Source organism: Panthera pardus, unplaced genomic scaffold (genome assembly GCF_024362965.1).
Source record: "Panthera pardus isolate Hobbes unplaced genomic scaffold, ASM2436296v1 HiC_scaffold_2, whole genome shotgun sequence".
Taxonomy (NCBI): Eukaryota; Metazoa; Chordata; class Mammalia; order Carnivora; family Felidae; genus Panthera; species Panthera pardus.
In genome coordinates this window covers 31,457,358-31,473,778 of record NW_026526765.1, presented here as the reverse complement: position 1 = coordinate 31,473,778, position 16,421 = coordinate 31,457,358, and the positions used below count along the sequence as shown (strand labels likewise).

Sequence of the window (16,421 nt, the reverse complement as noted above, 5' to 3'; positions counted from 1 at the left end):
TAAGATCATACCTCTAATAGGAGCTTCTCTATGACTTTTCTGGGTCTTCTATGTCTTTCTCTTCTCTAGGTCTTTTTTTTTTTTAATGTTTATTTATTTTGAGAGAGAGAGAGAGAGAGAGAGAGAGAGAGAGAGAGATTGCAAGCAGGGGAGGGGCAGAGAGGGTGAGAGAGAGACTCACAAGCAGACTCTGTCCTGACATGGGGCTCAAACTCAGGAACCATGCAATCATGACCTGAGCCAAAATCAAGGGTCAGATGCTCAACCGACTGAGCCACCCAGGTGCCCCCTTCTCTAGGTATGATTTATCATCTGATGCTTTTGTGCTCTTGACTCAGAATCCCACCTTTCTTTTCCCTAGGTGATCTTCCAAAAACAGCAATGACAATAATAGTCATTGTCATGGAAGAGGTAGGCATTCACTGAACCGAGTACCTTCTATTTACACCCACCTTCTACATAGTCGTGCTTTTTGCAGTTACACGGGGTTATAGTCACGTTTGTTTTTCCAATGCTTCTTCCTTTGGAGTCTCACCAGAACACCTGTTCTGTCCAGGAACTACAGGGAAGCTTTTCCTTCTTTGTTGGCAGTTCTGTCCTCTTTCCTGAACTCCTATGCCTCTCTACCTGGTCTGACAATCCAATTTACCCCTTTCCAAATGCCATAGTTTTAGCAGGGAAAAAAAGGCTTCCTGGATGAACCTGTGATCAATTTCCCTTAATAAAACTTTTCTTTATGGCACTTCCTGTTTCTTAACTTACAAAGGTGATTTGTCACAAATTAATATAGCCTATAATTGTGCTTTGTTTGGTGTGCAGAATTTTTCAGATTTTTATTTGTTTTATTTATTTATTTTGTTTTGTTTACCTAGTTGCCAACATTCAGAAATTGGTAAACAGGAGACTTGTGCCCTGTCTCAATGGGGTGGCTACTGCGAGACTCTAGCTCATTGTAAATACGTGACGAATGAATCTAGATTTTTCTATGAAATCTTCCAAAGTCACATTTCCACCTCAGTGTGCACAAGCATGTTCCTACCTGGCTTCCAATGACAGTTGACCTTGAATCCCCTGCTTTAATTATTCCTCTATTTGCTCATATTCTAAAGCTGTGATAGTGTCTCTGCAGCATCAAAATTTACTCCTTTTCTGCTCATAGATGTTATGTATCTGGGTTATATTGATTTTATTTTCAAAGTATTAATTTCTCCAGAACATTCATTATCCCTTCAACATATAAAGTAGTTCACATGCAAATGTTTCTAAAACTTGAATTCTAGTACTTTCTTTGCTCCCATGTAAGTTGTTGGTATACTTTTAAAACACCTTTTAGTATTTGAAGAAAAGAAATACAGTTCTTGTCTTCTGCTCAAATATGCTCTATCTCAGAGCAAGAAAGAGGCACTTGGTAAATTATGAGCATTTGACCAAAAAACCCCATAAATCTTTCCTATATACTGACTTTTTAAATTATAACTTATAGTCTTTACAAAAAGGAAAGATTCAAAAGTCAGTAGTCTTCTGTCAAATTACCACCTAATAACTTGAATTTCATCTTATGAATAGAAAATAAAATCATTTATAAAAACAATTTACATTTGATATTTAATATATTACACTTGATACATGGTGACATATAACTATATGAATAATTATATAGACAACAAATGAGTAGTCAACAAAGTTATTGGGGTAGTGAAGTTTTAAGAGTGAAAAAATATTCAGAGACCCTGAATGTTAGTTAGTTCTGACATAGAGAAGTTTTAAGATAATGAAGACTTTCTTTACTTATTTTTCTCTAATTGACGATCATATTGTTTTGATCTCTACTTCTTCACCTTCATCCAAATTTCTGCTTTGATTAACAATGTAAACACACATGTTTCAGTATTACTTTTCTTTCCATTTTGACGGACTATTCTAAGCCGGCCATGATTTTCTTGGCGGCTTGCTTTCAAAGTAAAGTGTTTCTTACTAATATAGTTACAGTGCTTTGTTTTCAACTACATTGGTTTTCAAAATTTCCCATCCACTATGGGTTTACAAATCCTTTGAAGATAAGAACAGATGGCTTTGAATTAGGGCAAGGAGAAATTTGGTAAAATGAGGTGTTCTAAGCCTGTGACCCAGAAGTTTCAAGTCCTACCTTTGAAGGCTGCTGGGGATCTTGTCAAAAACTTTAAGATAATTTAACATAAATGGCAATATCTACTTATATGTCTGTATTGTAAATGATATTCTATATGAGAGCAAATGCCAATCATAAAAGAGATAATGTTCTTTCTCAACAATTTAGCTAAATAGAATGCTATGTATACCTCTAACATATATAAAGGAGACACAAAGATACACACACACACACACACACACACACACAAATAGGATGTCATATAAGCATTTGAAAAGATCCTTAGCCTCACTCAAAAACATAGAATGCAAGTTAAAATTTTACACCATTTTTTTTTACTCCCCAGAAATTGTTAAAGACTAAAAAAGCATGATAATGCACAGTGTTAGTGAGGTTATGGTAAAATCGGTATCCTCCTCTTGAGCTAGAAGACAAATGAATTGTAAAATCTCACTAAATAGCATTATTTACCAAATTATTTTAATGTTTGGTTTTTTTGACCCACCAATTCCACTTTCTAAGAATTGATGTTACAGATGTATTTATGCTTGTGGACAAAGACACAGGTACAAGAATAATTTTATAATAGTAATTATCTAATAATCCAAAAATATGGAAGAATAAGAAACAACCTAGAGTCCCTCCAATGGTCAGACAACTCTACTCTGGGCATATATCCAAGAGAAATGAAAACGTATGTCTACAAAAGATGTGTACAAGAAGGTTCGTACCAGCATGATTTATAGTAGCTACAAAGTGGAAAAAGCTCAAATGCCCACCACTGACGAATAGATAAATAGATGTGGCACCCATGCAGTAGGTTTTTATTCAGCTATAAAAAAGAATAAAGTATCGGTATCTGCTACAACACGACTGAACTCCAAAAACAACTTAGTGAAAGAAACCAGTCACAAGAGACCACACATTGTATGATTCTATTAATTTGAAATGGCCAGGGTAGACAAATCTAAAGAGACCAAAAGTAAATTATTGGTTGCCTACAGCAGGAGTAGGAGAGCAGGGACAGGGATCAGCTGCTAATAGGTTACAGGGTTTATTTTTGTGGTGATTCGTATGTTCTAAAATTAGTTTACGGTGACGGTTGTACAACTATAATATACAAATACCATTGAATTGTAGACTTTAAACTAGTATGTTTATTGAATTATACCTCAATAAAGTTATTTTTTTTAATAACCTAAATTTCCATCAATAAGAAGACTGGTCAAATAAATGATGGTAAACCTATGCAAGGAAGAGCTCCATAGCTATGGGGGGAAATTTGGTTTCCTTATATATAGAATAATCTCTTTTTTGAATGAAGAAAACAAAATATAGAATAACATGTACCATGGTCCCATTTGTGTAAGAAAAAAAATGGAGTATTTCTTGAAAAATGTACATTTCTTAAAAGACTGGTAACAGTTGTCTTTAGGGTGGAGACTGGGAGACAGGATCTAGAATGTGAGATTTCTTTTCAACAGTCCGTCTTCTATTTTCTTAAATGATTTGCCATGTATATATCTATTTTACAATAAACTATTTTAAATCAGTTTTTTCTTTTTTTTTAATTTTTAATGTTTATTTTTGAGAGAGAGAGAGAAACAGAGCGTGAGTGGGGGAGGAGCAGAGAGAGGGAGACACAGAATCCGAAGCAGGCTCCAGGCTCTGAGCTGTCAGCACAGAGCCCAATGCAGGGCTCAAACCCACAAACCACAAGATCATGATCTGAACCAAAGTCAGATGTCTAACAGACTAAGCCACCCAGGTGCCCCAAATTATTATTTGTTTTTTTCTAAAGGGAAAAGAGTAAAGGAAAAAGAATGTCCAAATCAGTAGAACATTAAATGCCCTGCCAAGTAAATAGACACAGAGTGTTGGGTACACACAGATGTTGACAGTGGAGACCCACCCGCAGAAGTTCACTGTGGAACCAGGAAAAAAACAAATCGATACAGAGATACATAGATACATAGATACATAGATACACACACAGATGATAAACTTTGGGAATTTTAAAGAAAATAAAATTAATGTAAGAAACCACCTGTGCGTGCTCTGTGTACAAATGGAGAGCTCTCTGAGCGACATTAGGTTGCATCAGTGTTAACACTACAGAAGGGCAGTGCAACCACACTACATTTAAAAGGGCAGGTGGCCTTTCAAAAGCTTTCTTTCCACAAAATGGTCAGATGTATGGCAATTAGCATGTGGTTTCAGGCAAAAATGGTAGTTTAGAAAACTTTTTTCTTAAGTGGGCTTCACTCCCAGTGTGAAACCCAGTGCAGGGCTTGACTCATGACCCTGAGATCAAGAGTCAGATGCTTAACTGACTGAGCCACCCAGGCACCCCTAGAAAACTTTTTTTTTAAGTTGTTAGAGTATGATTATCCTATTCTTTCTACACAGATGGAAACAAATGTGCCCTCAAACGTGTAAGAAGAGCCTGTCCCATATAGAACAAACACAACAGTTGCAGGTTCTAGGATAATTCATAAGTAGAACACCTGTTATTTTCTGGACAGGTACACCTTTCTATTATTCCTCATTCTCATAGCCATCCTGCAAGTTAGGAATCTGTAGTCTTAATACAACGTAGGCAAGGAATAGAAAACCCAAAGAACAAAAATAAGTCATCCAGTGTAACACAACTAGTGCTGAATGGGATTGGTAGTCAAACCCAAGTTTGAATGACCCCAGCACAACTATTCCCTCTACCAAACCATTCCTCTTCCCATGTTGAAAATTGCTTCTGGCGTGTTTAGGAATCAGGACAGTGAGGGACACCTAGGTGGCTCAGTCGGTTGGGCCTCTGACTTCAGCTCAGGTCATGATCTCTCACTCCGTGAGTTGGAGCCTTGCCTAGGGCTCTGAGGTTACACCTCAGAGGCTGGAACCTGCTTCTGATTCTGTGTCTCCCTCTCTCTCTCTCTGCTCCTCCCCCTCTTGTACTCAGTCTCTCCCTCTCTCTTCCTCTCAAAAATAAATAAATATTTAAAAAAAAATTTTTAAAGGAACCAGGAAAGTGAAAGTAATGTTTGTTTGTTTGTTTGTTTGTTTGGGTACCTAATTCGATGGTTCTAAGGATTTAAAGTTAAACTTCCTGATGTTTCATTCATTCTAAGATATCCTAACAGAACCAGGACTGGCATGATCGGTTTGGGGAAAGGGTGTTTTGTTTTGTTTACAGCTGAGGTGGCTAGACTGCAGTGTATCAATGAGGTAGCCATCTCAAGTAAGAGCTAAAAAGAGTAGGAACGTTCATTGAGCGTTACAGTGTGGTCAGGTGCTTTTGCAAGGTGGGTGTGTATGACTCCTTCACTGATGAGAAAATAAAGACTTGGAGAAATCAAGCAACTTACTCAAGGCCTCAGATTGAGTAATAAGCAATTGAAGGTTTTCATAAGTGTGGTGAATCTGAACTCAAACCCACACCTCCCCAAACCTGTTCATTCTTTGTCCTGTCATGAAGCCACCCAAGCAAAATAAAGATAGAGAAGTGGCCGATGGAGACTTTTTTTCCGGGGAGTTTGGCTATAAAGGGAAGAAGGAAAAGCAGCTGGTAGTAGAATGGAGGACAAGGATAAGAGAGGCTATTGTTGTGTTTCTTTGGAGTAGACAAGATTGACCATGTTTAAGATGAAAAGTCCTCCTGGGGTGCCTGGGTGGCTCAGTGGTTGAGCGTCCGACTTCGGCTCGGGTCATGATCTCGCGGTCCGTGAGTTCGAGCCCCATGTCGGGCTCTGTGCTGACAGCTCAGAGCCTGGAGCCTGTTTCAGATTCTGTGTCTCCCTCTCTCTCTGACCCTCCCCCGTTCATGCTCTGTCTCTCTCTGTCTCAAAAATAAATAAACGTTAAAAAAAAAAAAAAAATTTTTTTAAAAAAAGAAAAGTCCTCCTTAAAGGTTGAAACACACAGTCCAGAGCACATAGTAGGTGCTTACTAAATGGTTGTACTCAGTGCCAGTGAAGGAGTGAATAATCAACAGAACAGGGTCTAGAAGGACGCGGGCAGTGATAAGAGCCAAGAATGCCAGTTAATATTAGTAAGAAAGATTGACATTTTTCCAGAGAACCAGGGGCAAAAAAAAAAAAAAAAAAAAAAAAAAAGAGTGAGCAGAATATAAGGAGGTTTTAAAAAGTTAAAATGAAGGATGAGTAGGGAGGGCCAGTTGGAGTGCTCTGCCTATTCTTAGTAAAATAAAAAGTAAAGTTATCTGTGGTGAAAGAGGAAGGCATGGGTGAGGTCCAGGAATGTGGGGAGCATTGAAACAGCCATTATGGTAAATGTGATAAGATCTCAGTGATATTTGGTCCTGAGAAAGTTCCTGTTCAGTTAGGTATAAATGAATGTGCATCGGCATGCAGCTGCTAGGGGTTCCATTAAGTGTGCACCTAGTATTGTACAAATTACCTAGTGTAGGGTTCGCCAGTTCAGACTCTGGAAATACCAAAGAGCTGCTAGCGCTCTTCTTCCCTCTTGGGTGGGCAGTAGCTATGTGCCTGCCCAGGCCCAAAGAAAATAAAAGTCTAGATTCTGAGTTGCCAGTCCAATGGCTAAATCCTGGGGCAGGCATGTCATAATTCCCAAATAAATAAATGATGAACTTTATAAAGGATTTCAAAGTATGCTAAGTCAAGGTAACTTGGTAATGGTTTTATTTACAGGCCCCTCATCCTTGTGGGACCATCTTTTACGTTTATACAATACTTTGGGCTTTTCAAGATGCTTTCATGCCTATCAGCTCATTAACCCTTAAACCCTTGTGAAGTAGTTGAGATCCTATTACTACCACTCAACAGATGGAAAAACTAATTCAACGCAAAGATTAACTGATTTGCCAAAGACAAAGAGCTCTTTGGTGATGGAGCTGGTGGTAAAATCAAAGTTTTTTAATACCTGGCCCAATTCAAGACATCCCAAGAAAACCAAAGTTAAAAATACCTGGTCTAGGGTCAGGGTTTGGGTGCACTTGCAGGCCCCCAAGTATGATACAGTGTCCTTGGTTTTGTAAAGGAATCCATAGATTAAAAAGGGAATCAAGAACCACAATGCTACATGCTCCTCAGACCCCATGGGACACGAAGACAATAGGTACCTTCTTAGTCAAAAGTCATAAATGTCAGAATCTCTGGGGTAGATTTCCTGAGACCTCATACATCTTCGTATTATAAGAGTATTGTGACAATATCTAGAAGCAGTATTTCGTTCGCAAAAAAACTGCAAAGTGTAAAGTTTGTATACTTTTGTTTGTTCCATTCTCCATAATAGGAGGACACTGCCACCCTCACTATGTCTTTTGTTAATTACCCCCTCACCTTCTCCCTACCCCATTTTTCTTCCCCCTCAGTTCTCTTTTTGTTTGCTAGTTTTGAGAGTTTTAGATCCTGACAAAATGTCACCCCTTTGGGCAGCCTGTGTTTCAGTGAATCTGGAGCATTCAGGGCAGAACCAGAGAATCCTGTGCACCACTGACTCACGGAGGGCCTAGTCGTTTCTTCCTGGTAATTGGTGCTGGCGTTCCAACCATCAGGCACACACTCAGGCCTGCCTGAGCAGGGGCGTTTGACTTGTGCAAGGCTTCTTCTGAGGTTCCAAAATTAAACAAGATGAGAATTTGAACCAAAGGTTGATAACCTCCCAGATTCTTGAGAGTTGTTTTCGTGTTTTTACATCCCTCTCCTTCATTCCCAACCCTTCCCATTTTTTTTTTTTGTAACCAGTATGAACTGTCCTCTTTTACAAAAATAATCAGTTCTCTCTTATTTTGCCATTAGTCACATTTTTTTATTACGGTTAAGAATTTTATTATTAAGGGGTGCCTGGGTGGCTCAGTCGGTTAAGCATCCGACTTCAGCTCAGGTCATGATCTTGCAGTTCATGAGTTCGAGCCCTGCGTTGGGCTCGGTGCTGATGGCTTGAAGCCTGGAGCCTGCTTCAGATTTGTTGTGTTCCTCTCTCTCTGTTCCTCCCCCGCTTGCACTCTGTCTCTCTCTCAAAAATAAATAGATTAAAAAAATTTTTTTAATTAAAAAAAGAATTTCATTATTAAAATTATTACATCTCTGGTGAAAGTTCAAAGGTTACAGCAAGATGCCAGTCAAGCTCCCACTTGACATTTTAGCAAAATGCCCCATATCTCCTTCTTGAAGCCTTGAGCTACTCCCAAAATGTCCAGGAACACAGTTCTGGGGATTCTGAGTTGGGATGAGAGTGGGCAGTAGGTTGCAAATTCACCTGATTAGTTTAATTTCCACTGAGTCATTCTGAACTGTCCAGGAGAGCAGTCCTAGGAGGCCCATATCCCTGCACGATCCTATCATTCTTTGAGGAATTCCAAATGATCTTGTCAGATCTAGTATTTTAAAACCACAGATCACCCAGGCAACAAACACCTCCTGAGCCTTCGGGGATAAGACCCATATTAGATCATTTTGGGGTGTTATCTCTCAGCTTACATCCTTAATTCTTTTTTTTTTTTTTTTTTTTTTTTTTTTTTGAGAGAGAGTGAGCATGAGCAGGGGAGGGGGAGAGAGAGAGAGAGAGAGAGAGAGAGAGAGAGAGAGAGAGAGAGAGAATTCCAAGCAGGCTCCACATTGTCAGCACAGAGCTTGGTGCAAGGCTCAGTCTCATGAACCGTGAGATCATGACCTGAGCCAAAATCGAAAGTCATAGACTTAACCAACTGGGACACCCAGGCACCCAGTATCCTTAATTCTTAATGCACACTAAACTCTAAACTGGTCTTTTCCTTTATTTTATTTATTTCATATCTTCTAAGTCCTTTTATGACTTTATTTTGAATTCCTCAATTCCATTTCTTGAGACTTTTTCCTTGCTAGTCTGTGTCAGTCATCCATCTTTGGGGGCCCATCTTCCACTAGCTCTTGAATGTCCACTTTCCTGCTATCTGGTTTCCAAAATCAAATTCTGGTATAAATTATAAACTTAGCATCTAAAGCACCCAAATATGTGAGTATATGCTCCAGAATTACTTTACATTTTCCAGAGTTAGTTCTGCCCTACACGAAACTGAAAATAGTTGTACAAAATCACACTATGAGGAAAGGTATCAGTCAGAAAACCTAGACTTACACTCAGATCTTTGGAAAGTATGTGAATACGTGCATTGGAACTTACCAGTAATGTCTACTTCCTTTCCTTGAGGAGCCACAGAACATAGCAGAAAGGGTGTAGACAGCATAGAAATTGACTAAAGTTCAAATTCTGGCTGCATTTAAACCCTACTTCTGTTGCTTCCAAACTCTCTGAACATGTGTAGTTTTCTTAACTTTTGAATGGAAACTAGAGAAGAACCCCATTGATTTATTGTAAAGATTGAATAAGATTAAATATGTAAAATGTCTAGAATGTGCTGGGTCAAAAAAAAAAGTGATTACTTAGTGTTGTTGTTATCAGTCTCAGAAATGTCCTATAGATTTCTTTTTTCTGTTTCCTCTTTATTTTATTATAATTCAATACCCACCCTCTGCTTTCTGTAACAACAGACTAGATTTTTGCTTTTGAGAATTCCAATATCATTAATTACATCTTAGCATACTTTAAAAGTCCAGAAAGAGATTTCAAAGCCAACCATACATTAAGGTAAGCCTCCTGTTGTTGTTTTTTTTCCCCAGAAAAACAAAGATGCTTTTCCTTAGAATTATTTTGTATACATGCAAATATATCCCTTGTAGGATTTGAAAGTGACCGCAGATTTTGCAAAGCAAAATGTTTCACTGCTAAATACTAGTGTAATATAGGAAGACTTTAGTTTAGGTTCCCCCAAGTTTGATGAGGAGCAGAACACTTGAATAATTAATTTAGTGCCTCATTAAGCCTTTCAAATTATCTCTGGCAATTTTCCAAAGGTAATTTTTAAAAAATCCAACCAGTCCCTCTCTGTCTCTCAGGGGCACTTTGCCCCAGTTCCACCACATCCTCAGTCAAACCCTTCCCTGGCGGTGGTTAGAGGGCAATGCCAGGGGCCCTCCCTGAAGGTCCAAGTCCAGGGGGAAGCCAGCACACCCCTTTCTGGGTAGCTCAAGTTATTATCACTAAGGAAAGGAGAATAGATGCCAAGCAAGCAGAAGGTCAGGGGCCTGTCACAGACGCCCCACCAGAAAGTCTCAGAAGCCTGTGCAAAAATGAAAAAGTAGTACATGGGTTTTGGGATAAGTCACGTTTTAGTGTTTCCAGTGCATTGTTTCCCCAACCATGTCTATAACTTCTTACCTCCAAGCCTTAGATCACTTTCAGATGGTAATGCCCCCAGGTCGTCAAAATCTTTTCCATGAAAAGATAAGTCACAAATGGATGAAAAACATTTTTCTTCTTTTTAGACAACAACTTGTTAATTTCCACCTATAGTGGCTTATTCTCCATGCGTACAGCTTTCAAATCACTTATGAATCAATCAAACCATATTATTTATAAATTGAAATGTCATTTTCGTCTGTGAAATTCACTAGAATTTAAAAAAATTTTTTTAATGTTTATTTACTTTTGAGAGAGAGTGAGAGACAGAGTACAAGTGGGGAGGGGCAGAGAGAAGGAGACACAGAATCTGAAGTAGGCTCCAGGCTCTGAGCGGTCAGCACAGAGCCCGACACAGGGGCTCAAACTCATGAACCGTGAGATCATGATGGGAGCTGAAGTTAGTCGCTTAACCGACTAAGTCACCCAGGCGCCCCAAATTCACTAGAATTTTTAATGTTTATTCTATGATAAAAGAGTCATTTCAAGTCAGTAATAGCCCATTAGATAAATGGTGATGAGACATTTGGTAAATGATTTAAAAGCAACAGCAGTAGCAACAAAACCCATAAAACTAGATCCCAACCTCACACCTAACTCCTAACCCCAAAATAAATTTTTCATAGTTTCAAAGAGTTGAATGTTAAAAAATGAGTCCAAAGAGAAGTAGAAAACAATGTAAGGTTAATAATTATGTGTTCTTGTGGCGTCTGACTGGCTCAGTCGGTGGAGCATGCAACTCTTGATCTCTGGGTTGTAAGTTCGAGCCCCACATTGGGCATAGAGATTGCTTAAAAATAAAATCCTTAAAAATAAACTAAAAAATAATTATGTCTTCTCAGGGCAGGGATGGCCTTCTTAAACATAACTCTAGTGATAGAAGTTATATATAAAAGAATTTATTCACTGAATCAGAGAAAAGGCAGTAAGTCTTATATATCAAACAAGTTTAACTTTACTGATTACAAAAATGGGATGGAAAAATATTTCTAACATAAATAGAATCAGTTGGAAAATTTTATTTATCAGATTTGCAGGGGAACTAATTCTCTCTACCAGCCAAAGAAGCTTTTTATATGTCATTTAAAACCCTGCCATTAGCCCTTTAAGGTAATTTACAGTGAAGTACTATATTTCCTTCAAAGGTTTTGAAGACTTTTGGTTTTATTGGTTGAGGCATAGTTTGGTTTATGTTTTGTGGTTTGTTTAGTTGTTTGTTTTCCTTTTTGTTGTTGGGAGTTTTTTGGTATGAATAGGCAGAAGCAGGAGCCATAGCAGCCTGATTCTTATATTGTTTGTCCATATAAGTGGCAAAAAGATTAATACCCTGAATAAAGAGGTTCTACTAGCCACTAAGAAAAAGCAAATACTATTCTGAAAATAGGCAAAGTGGGGCGCCTGGGCGGCTCAGTCGGTTAAGCTTCTGTCTTTGGCTCAGGTCATGATTTCACAGTTCATGGGTTCGACCTCCCCATCAGGCTCTCTGCTGTCAGCACAGAGCCTGCTTAAGATCCTCTGTTCCCTTCTCTCCCTCCTCCTCCCCCGCTCCTACTCTCTGTCTCTCTCAAAAAATAAACATTAAAAAATTTTTAATAAAATAAAAACAGCCAAAGGATTTGAGTAGATAATACAATTAAAATGAAAAATGGTTATAAAAATGAAAAGATGGACCTCAAAGACATGTAACATTAAAGGAAAACATTTTTCAAGAATGCATCCCCTTTTCCTCTCAAAAAAATTGCCCCAAAATTAGGAGGACAAGAAAAACAAACCGCATATTTCGGGAAAGTAGGCAACATACATAATTCCAATGCATAATGTATAAAATCAGAAAGGGTCAATGCAAATTGGGGAGATACAGAGACATTCTATTCATGATATAGCCACAAGAACCTACGAATTATAAGCATGATATGCTGGTAAATTTTTAACTAGTTCTCTAAGAAAGAGTGTGTGTATGTGTGTAATGTTTATATACATACATGTATTAAATTTTTTGGTATTAAAGATGCATGGCACATAATATATAAATAAGAATAAGTTATACAATATTCTTTATTGATAATTCCATATGGCCAATTGTTGATTTTTGCCAGTCTCTTGTGTCTGTAGCTAACCTATGGTTGACATTAAGCAATGAGTGTCTTCCAACCTGAATGTTGATTATTATTTTCATTTATGTTAACAAGATGAATGAGAAACAAAGATATATGTCAGAAGTTCACTCATTTGTCAATGATGTGAGTGAATATTTTGCTGAGTTTGTATAATAGCTTTCAAATACTGGAAAATATTTCTTGAATGTTTTATGCTATTTACCATGTAATAGGTATAGAAACAACATGCTTTTAAGTTTAATCTGCATGATAAGCATTTCCTCCATCACTTTCTTATACCTAATAATCAACAGAACAATAATGAAAGTTATAGTTCTCGTTTATTTCCACGACCTAGCTACTCCCATTATGCCCAAGTTCAATCTACCATAGTGAGGTCACTGAATGCAGAATAGGGAAGAGATGCCAACAGTATACCATTAGATGGTCTTTCCACCATTTATTAGCACTTCTCATAATTTTATATGTATTTACTTCTTATCTATCTCCTCAAATCCGTAAGAGCAGAAATGTGCGGCTGCTTTTTCCTCCATTGTATCCTAGTGCCTAGAACAGAGTTTGACACACAGTAAACATTCAATAAATACTTGTTAAATAAAAAAAAAATGTTCAACTTACTATATGCCAGGTACTGTCCTAAGTGCTTTATGTGTATTAAGTCTAACATCCTCACCGCAACCCTATGAGGGGGCACTATTATGATCTTCATTTTACAGATGAAACCAGAAGTGACTTACCCAAGTCACCCAGCAGGTAAGTGGTGGAGCCAGAACTTAAACCTGAGCACTTTGGCTCCAGATCTTGGACCCTTTTGAGAGATGCATTCTCTCAATGCATCAGAGCCATGACGCTGACAAAGAGACATCTCCGAATGTCAGATATGTGGCAGACTTTACAAGCAACCGCACATTAGAACAAGTGGACAGGGATGATAGTTATGCTGGAACCGATTCATTATCTGACAGGTTCGGTTTTGTAGGAAATCTTTACAGACATTTTACAGCACTGTTGGAAATTGTGGGAAGTAAGAAAAATCTTTGTAAATGACAAAGTAAGACAGCTGTTAACTCCAGGAAAACAGTAAGTTGAATGAATAAGTAAATGCAATTAGAGTACCCTACTTGATTCAGAGAAGCACAATATTTACCTAGTCATGATAATGAAAACCATGAACATGGATTTAATCAAAAAAAAAAAAAAGTTATTCTTTTGCTACGCTGGAAAAGGAAAGGGAGGAGGGAAAATACCTACATCTAGCAAATCGAAAATCAATAATTTTTTCAAGCAGTAGCTATGTGTATCTGTGTGTGTGTGTCTGTATATGAAGGCAAATGCAAAAGAAACATCTAAAATGTTGGAAGTTTTGGTATTTGATATTGATATTTTGATAAAATGAAATTAAAGCAAAAGGTAGAAGTTTTCCATACTATTGTCAACTTCAAAACATATGATGCCAATGTTGGCAAAAATATGTGAAAATCAGCACTTTCCTATACTAAGTGATGGAGCCAGCAGTTGGTATCACTCCAGAAAATAATTTGTATTTTGTATCAAAGTCTTAAAAAAAGTTTTTTGACCCAGCATTTCCACTTAATGGAATCCATTCTAAGAAAAAACTTTAAATATGTGCAAAGACTAAGCCATTTTTTATTATAGCAAAAAAGAAAGGAATTAATGCAAATATCCAATATTAGAGCCTTAGTGTGTTTTTTTTTTAAATCATGGTAGAGTTGCATAAAGAAAAATTGTCTAGTTACTAAAAATCATATTGTAGTTATATTAACCTGGAATTATATTTATGAACAATGAGAAAAATTTTAAACTGATAACAAAATACCAAAATGGTCCCATTTTGCTCCTCTGCCATAAAAGTATGTGTTTACACTAAAATGTTTTAAAATACATGGAACTCAGTAGCTATTGCTGGGTGATGATTTTATGGGTGATTTATATTTGTTTGATTTTGCTTGTCTTTATATTATAACCTCTACTATATATATGATTTACTTGTGAGATTGTTTAATAAACTTCAATATTGAGAAATCACACATGAAACAAAATACATCTTGTCATTAATGATTCAAGGAAATCTTTGAAAACAAGTAAGAATGTGTTACCAGTATCAGACACAAAAACTAAACGTCTTTCGTCTAAAATAATGAGTCTGATGAAAAACCATCTACATGTTTTAAATCATAAAGAATGTCATATTAAAGTTGATGTAGGCTTCTTCATAAAGTCCAGAATATTAAAACTAAAAGTTACAAAAGTTTCAAAAAAGTAAGGTTCTTTTTTTGTTTTGTTTTGTTTCACTTTTCATTATGAAATTTGTCACCCATATACTCAATACCTAGATTTAACAATTGTTAAGCTTTTCCTAAGCGAAGTAGAGAAAGTCCTTTTAATAATGGGAATTAAAGAAGTTATCTATCTCAAAAAAAAAAAAAAAAGAAATATTTAACAGCATCACTAGTCAATATGGAAATGCAAATCAAAAGCACAATGAGATATCACCTCACACATGTTAGGATATCTATTATCAAAAAGACAAGATATAACAAATGCCAGGAAGTGGAGCAAAGGGAACACTTGTCTACACAGTCGGAAATATAAACTGGCACAGCCACTATGGAAACCAGTATCGACTTTCCTCAGTGAATTAAAAGTAGAACTGCGTATGATCCAGCAATCCCACTTCTGGGTATACATCTAAAAGCCACAAAATAATTATCTTGAAGACATATCTGTATTCTCATATTTATAGCAATATGATTCACAACAGCCAAGGAATGGATACGACCTAAGTGTCCATCAATGGATGAGTGGATAAGGAAAATGTGGTAGATATATAAAGTGGAATATTATTCCACTTAAAAAAAGAAGGAAATCATGTTATTTGTGACAACATGGATGAATCTGAAGGGCACTATGGTAGTGAAATAAGCCAGAAAGCCAGACAAGGACAAAGCTCACATGGTATCACTGATACGTGTAATCTAAACAAAACAAAACAAAAAGTCAAACTCATAGAAACAGAGAGTAGAAAAGTGGTTTTCAGGGGCTAGGGTGGGGGAACTAGGAAGAGGTTGCTCAAAGGGTACAAACTTTCAGTTATAAGATGTGTAAGTTCTGAAGATCTAAAGTAAAGCATGGTGACTATAGTTAACACTGTATTGTATAACTGAAATTTGTGAAGAGAGTAGAACTTAAGTCTTCTCACCCTCTGCCCCCCAAAAAGATAAACATGTTAGATGATGGATGTGTTTATTAACTCAATGGGGAAAACCCTTCAAAATACATACATATATCAAATCATCCTCTTATAGACATTACATATCTGATAATTTTACTTGTGAATTATACCTCAATAAATCTGAAAAAAATAGAAAATTTAAATGCCACGTTCTGTGGTACTTAGAATATTAGATTCTTTAAAGCATTAATTCAACCTAGGATGCATTTCTTACGTTTTTATATTTAAGATCTTCATTTCTGCATACTCAGAATAGCCGGCTCTTGTGTTTTGAAGATTTATCTTAATTCATGGTATTTTTTTCCTCTGCTTCTTAGGTACCAACAAAGGCCAAATGTGTTACTCAACTACTTCCCTCCCACCACCTCCACCGCCCCATCCAGCCAGCCAACCACCATTGCCAGCATCTCACCCAACACAACCGCCAGTCCCAAGTCTACCTCCCAGAAACATTAAGCCTCCCTTAGATCTAAAGTAAGCAAAGATTATTTTGCTATTTCTTTGTCGGTCTCTTGCCATAGATTTTCAAACTATGCTTGGCTGAACGCTGAGAGTTCCGTGGTAAACTGCGTGGGCCACACATGTGAGCAGATGCAAGGAGAAGGAAGGGCTGAGCAGGCTGCTCTCATACCCCCACTTCCTTGAGCAACTCTTGTTTTATGTTTTT

General features: G+C 37.2%; 1 protein-coding gene across 5 annotated transcripts in view; it reads left to right on the top strand.

Moving 5' to 3' along the window:
• FYB1 (FYN binding protein 1) overlaps nt 1-16,421 on the top strand; it is a 164,122-nt gene that overhangs the window by 96,324 nt on the left and 51,377 nt on the right. For all 5 annotated transcript variants that reach the window (XR_008423687.1, XM_053906950.1, XM_019464226.2 and 2 more), the window contains exon 3: nt 16,072-16,228. Coding sequence is in view for 4 of the 5 variants with exons in the window: in XM_053906950.1 (XP_053762925.1) it covers nt 16,072-16,228 (157 nt within the window). In the remaining variant the exon portion in view is untranslated. The remainder of the gene's footprint in view (nt 1-16,071; nt 16,229-16,421) is intronic.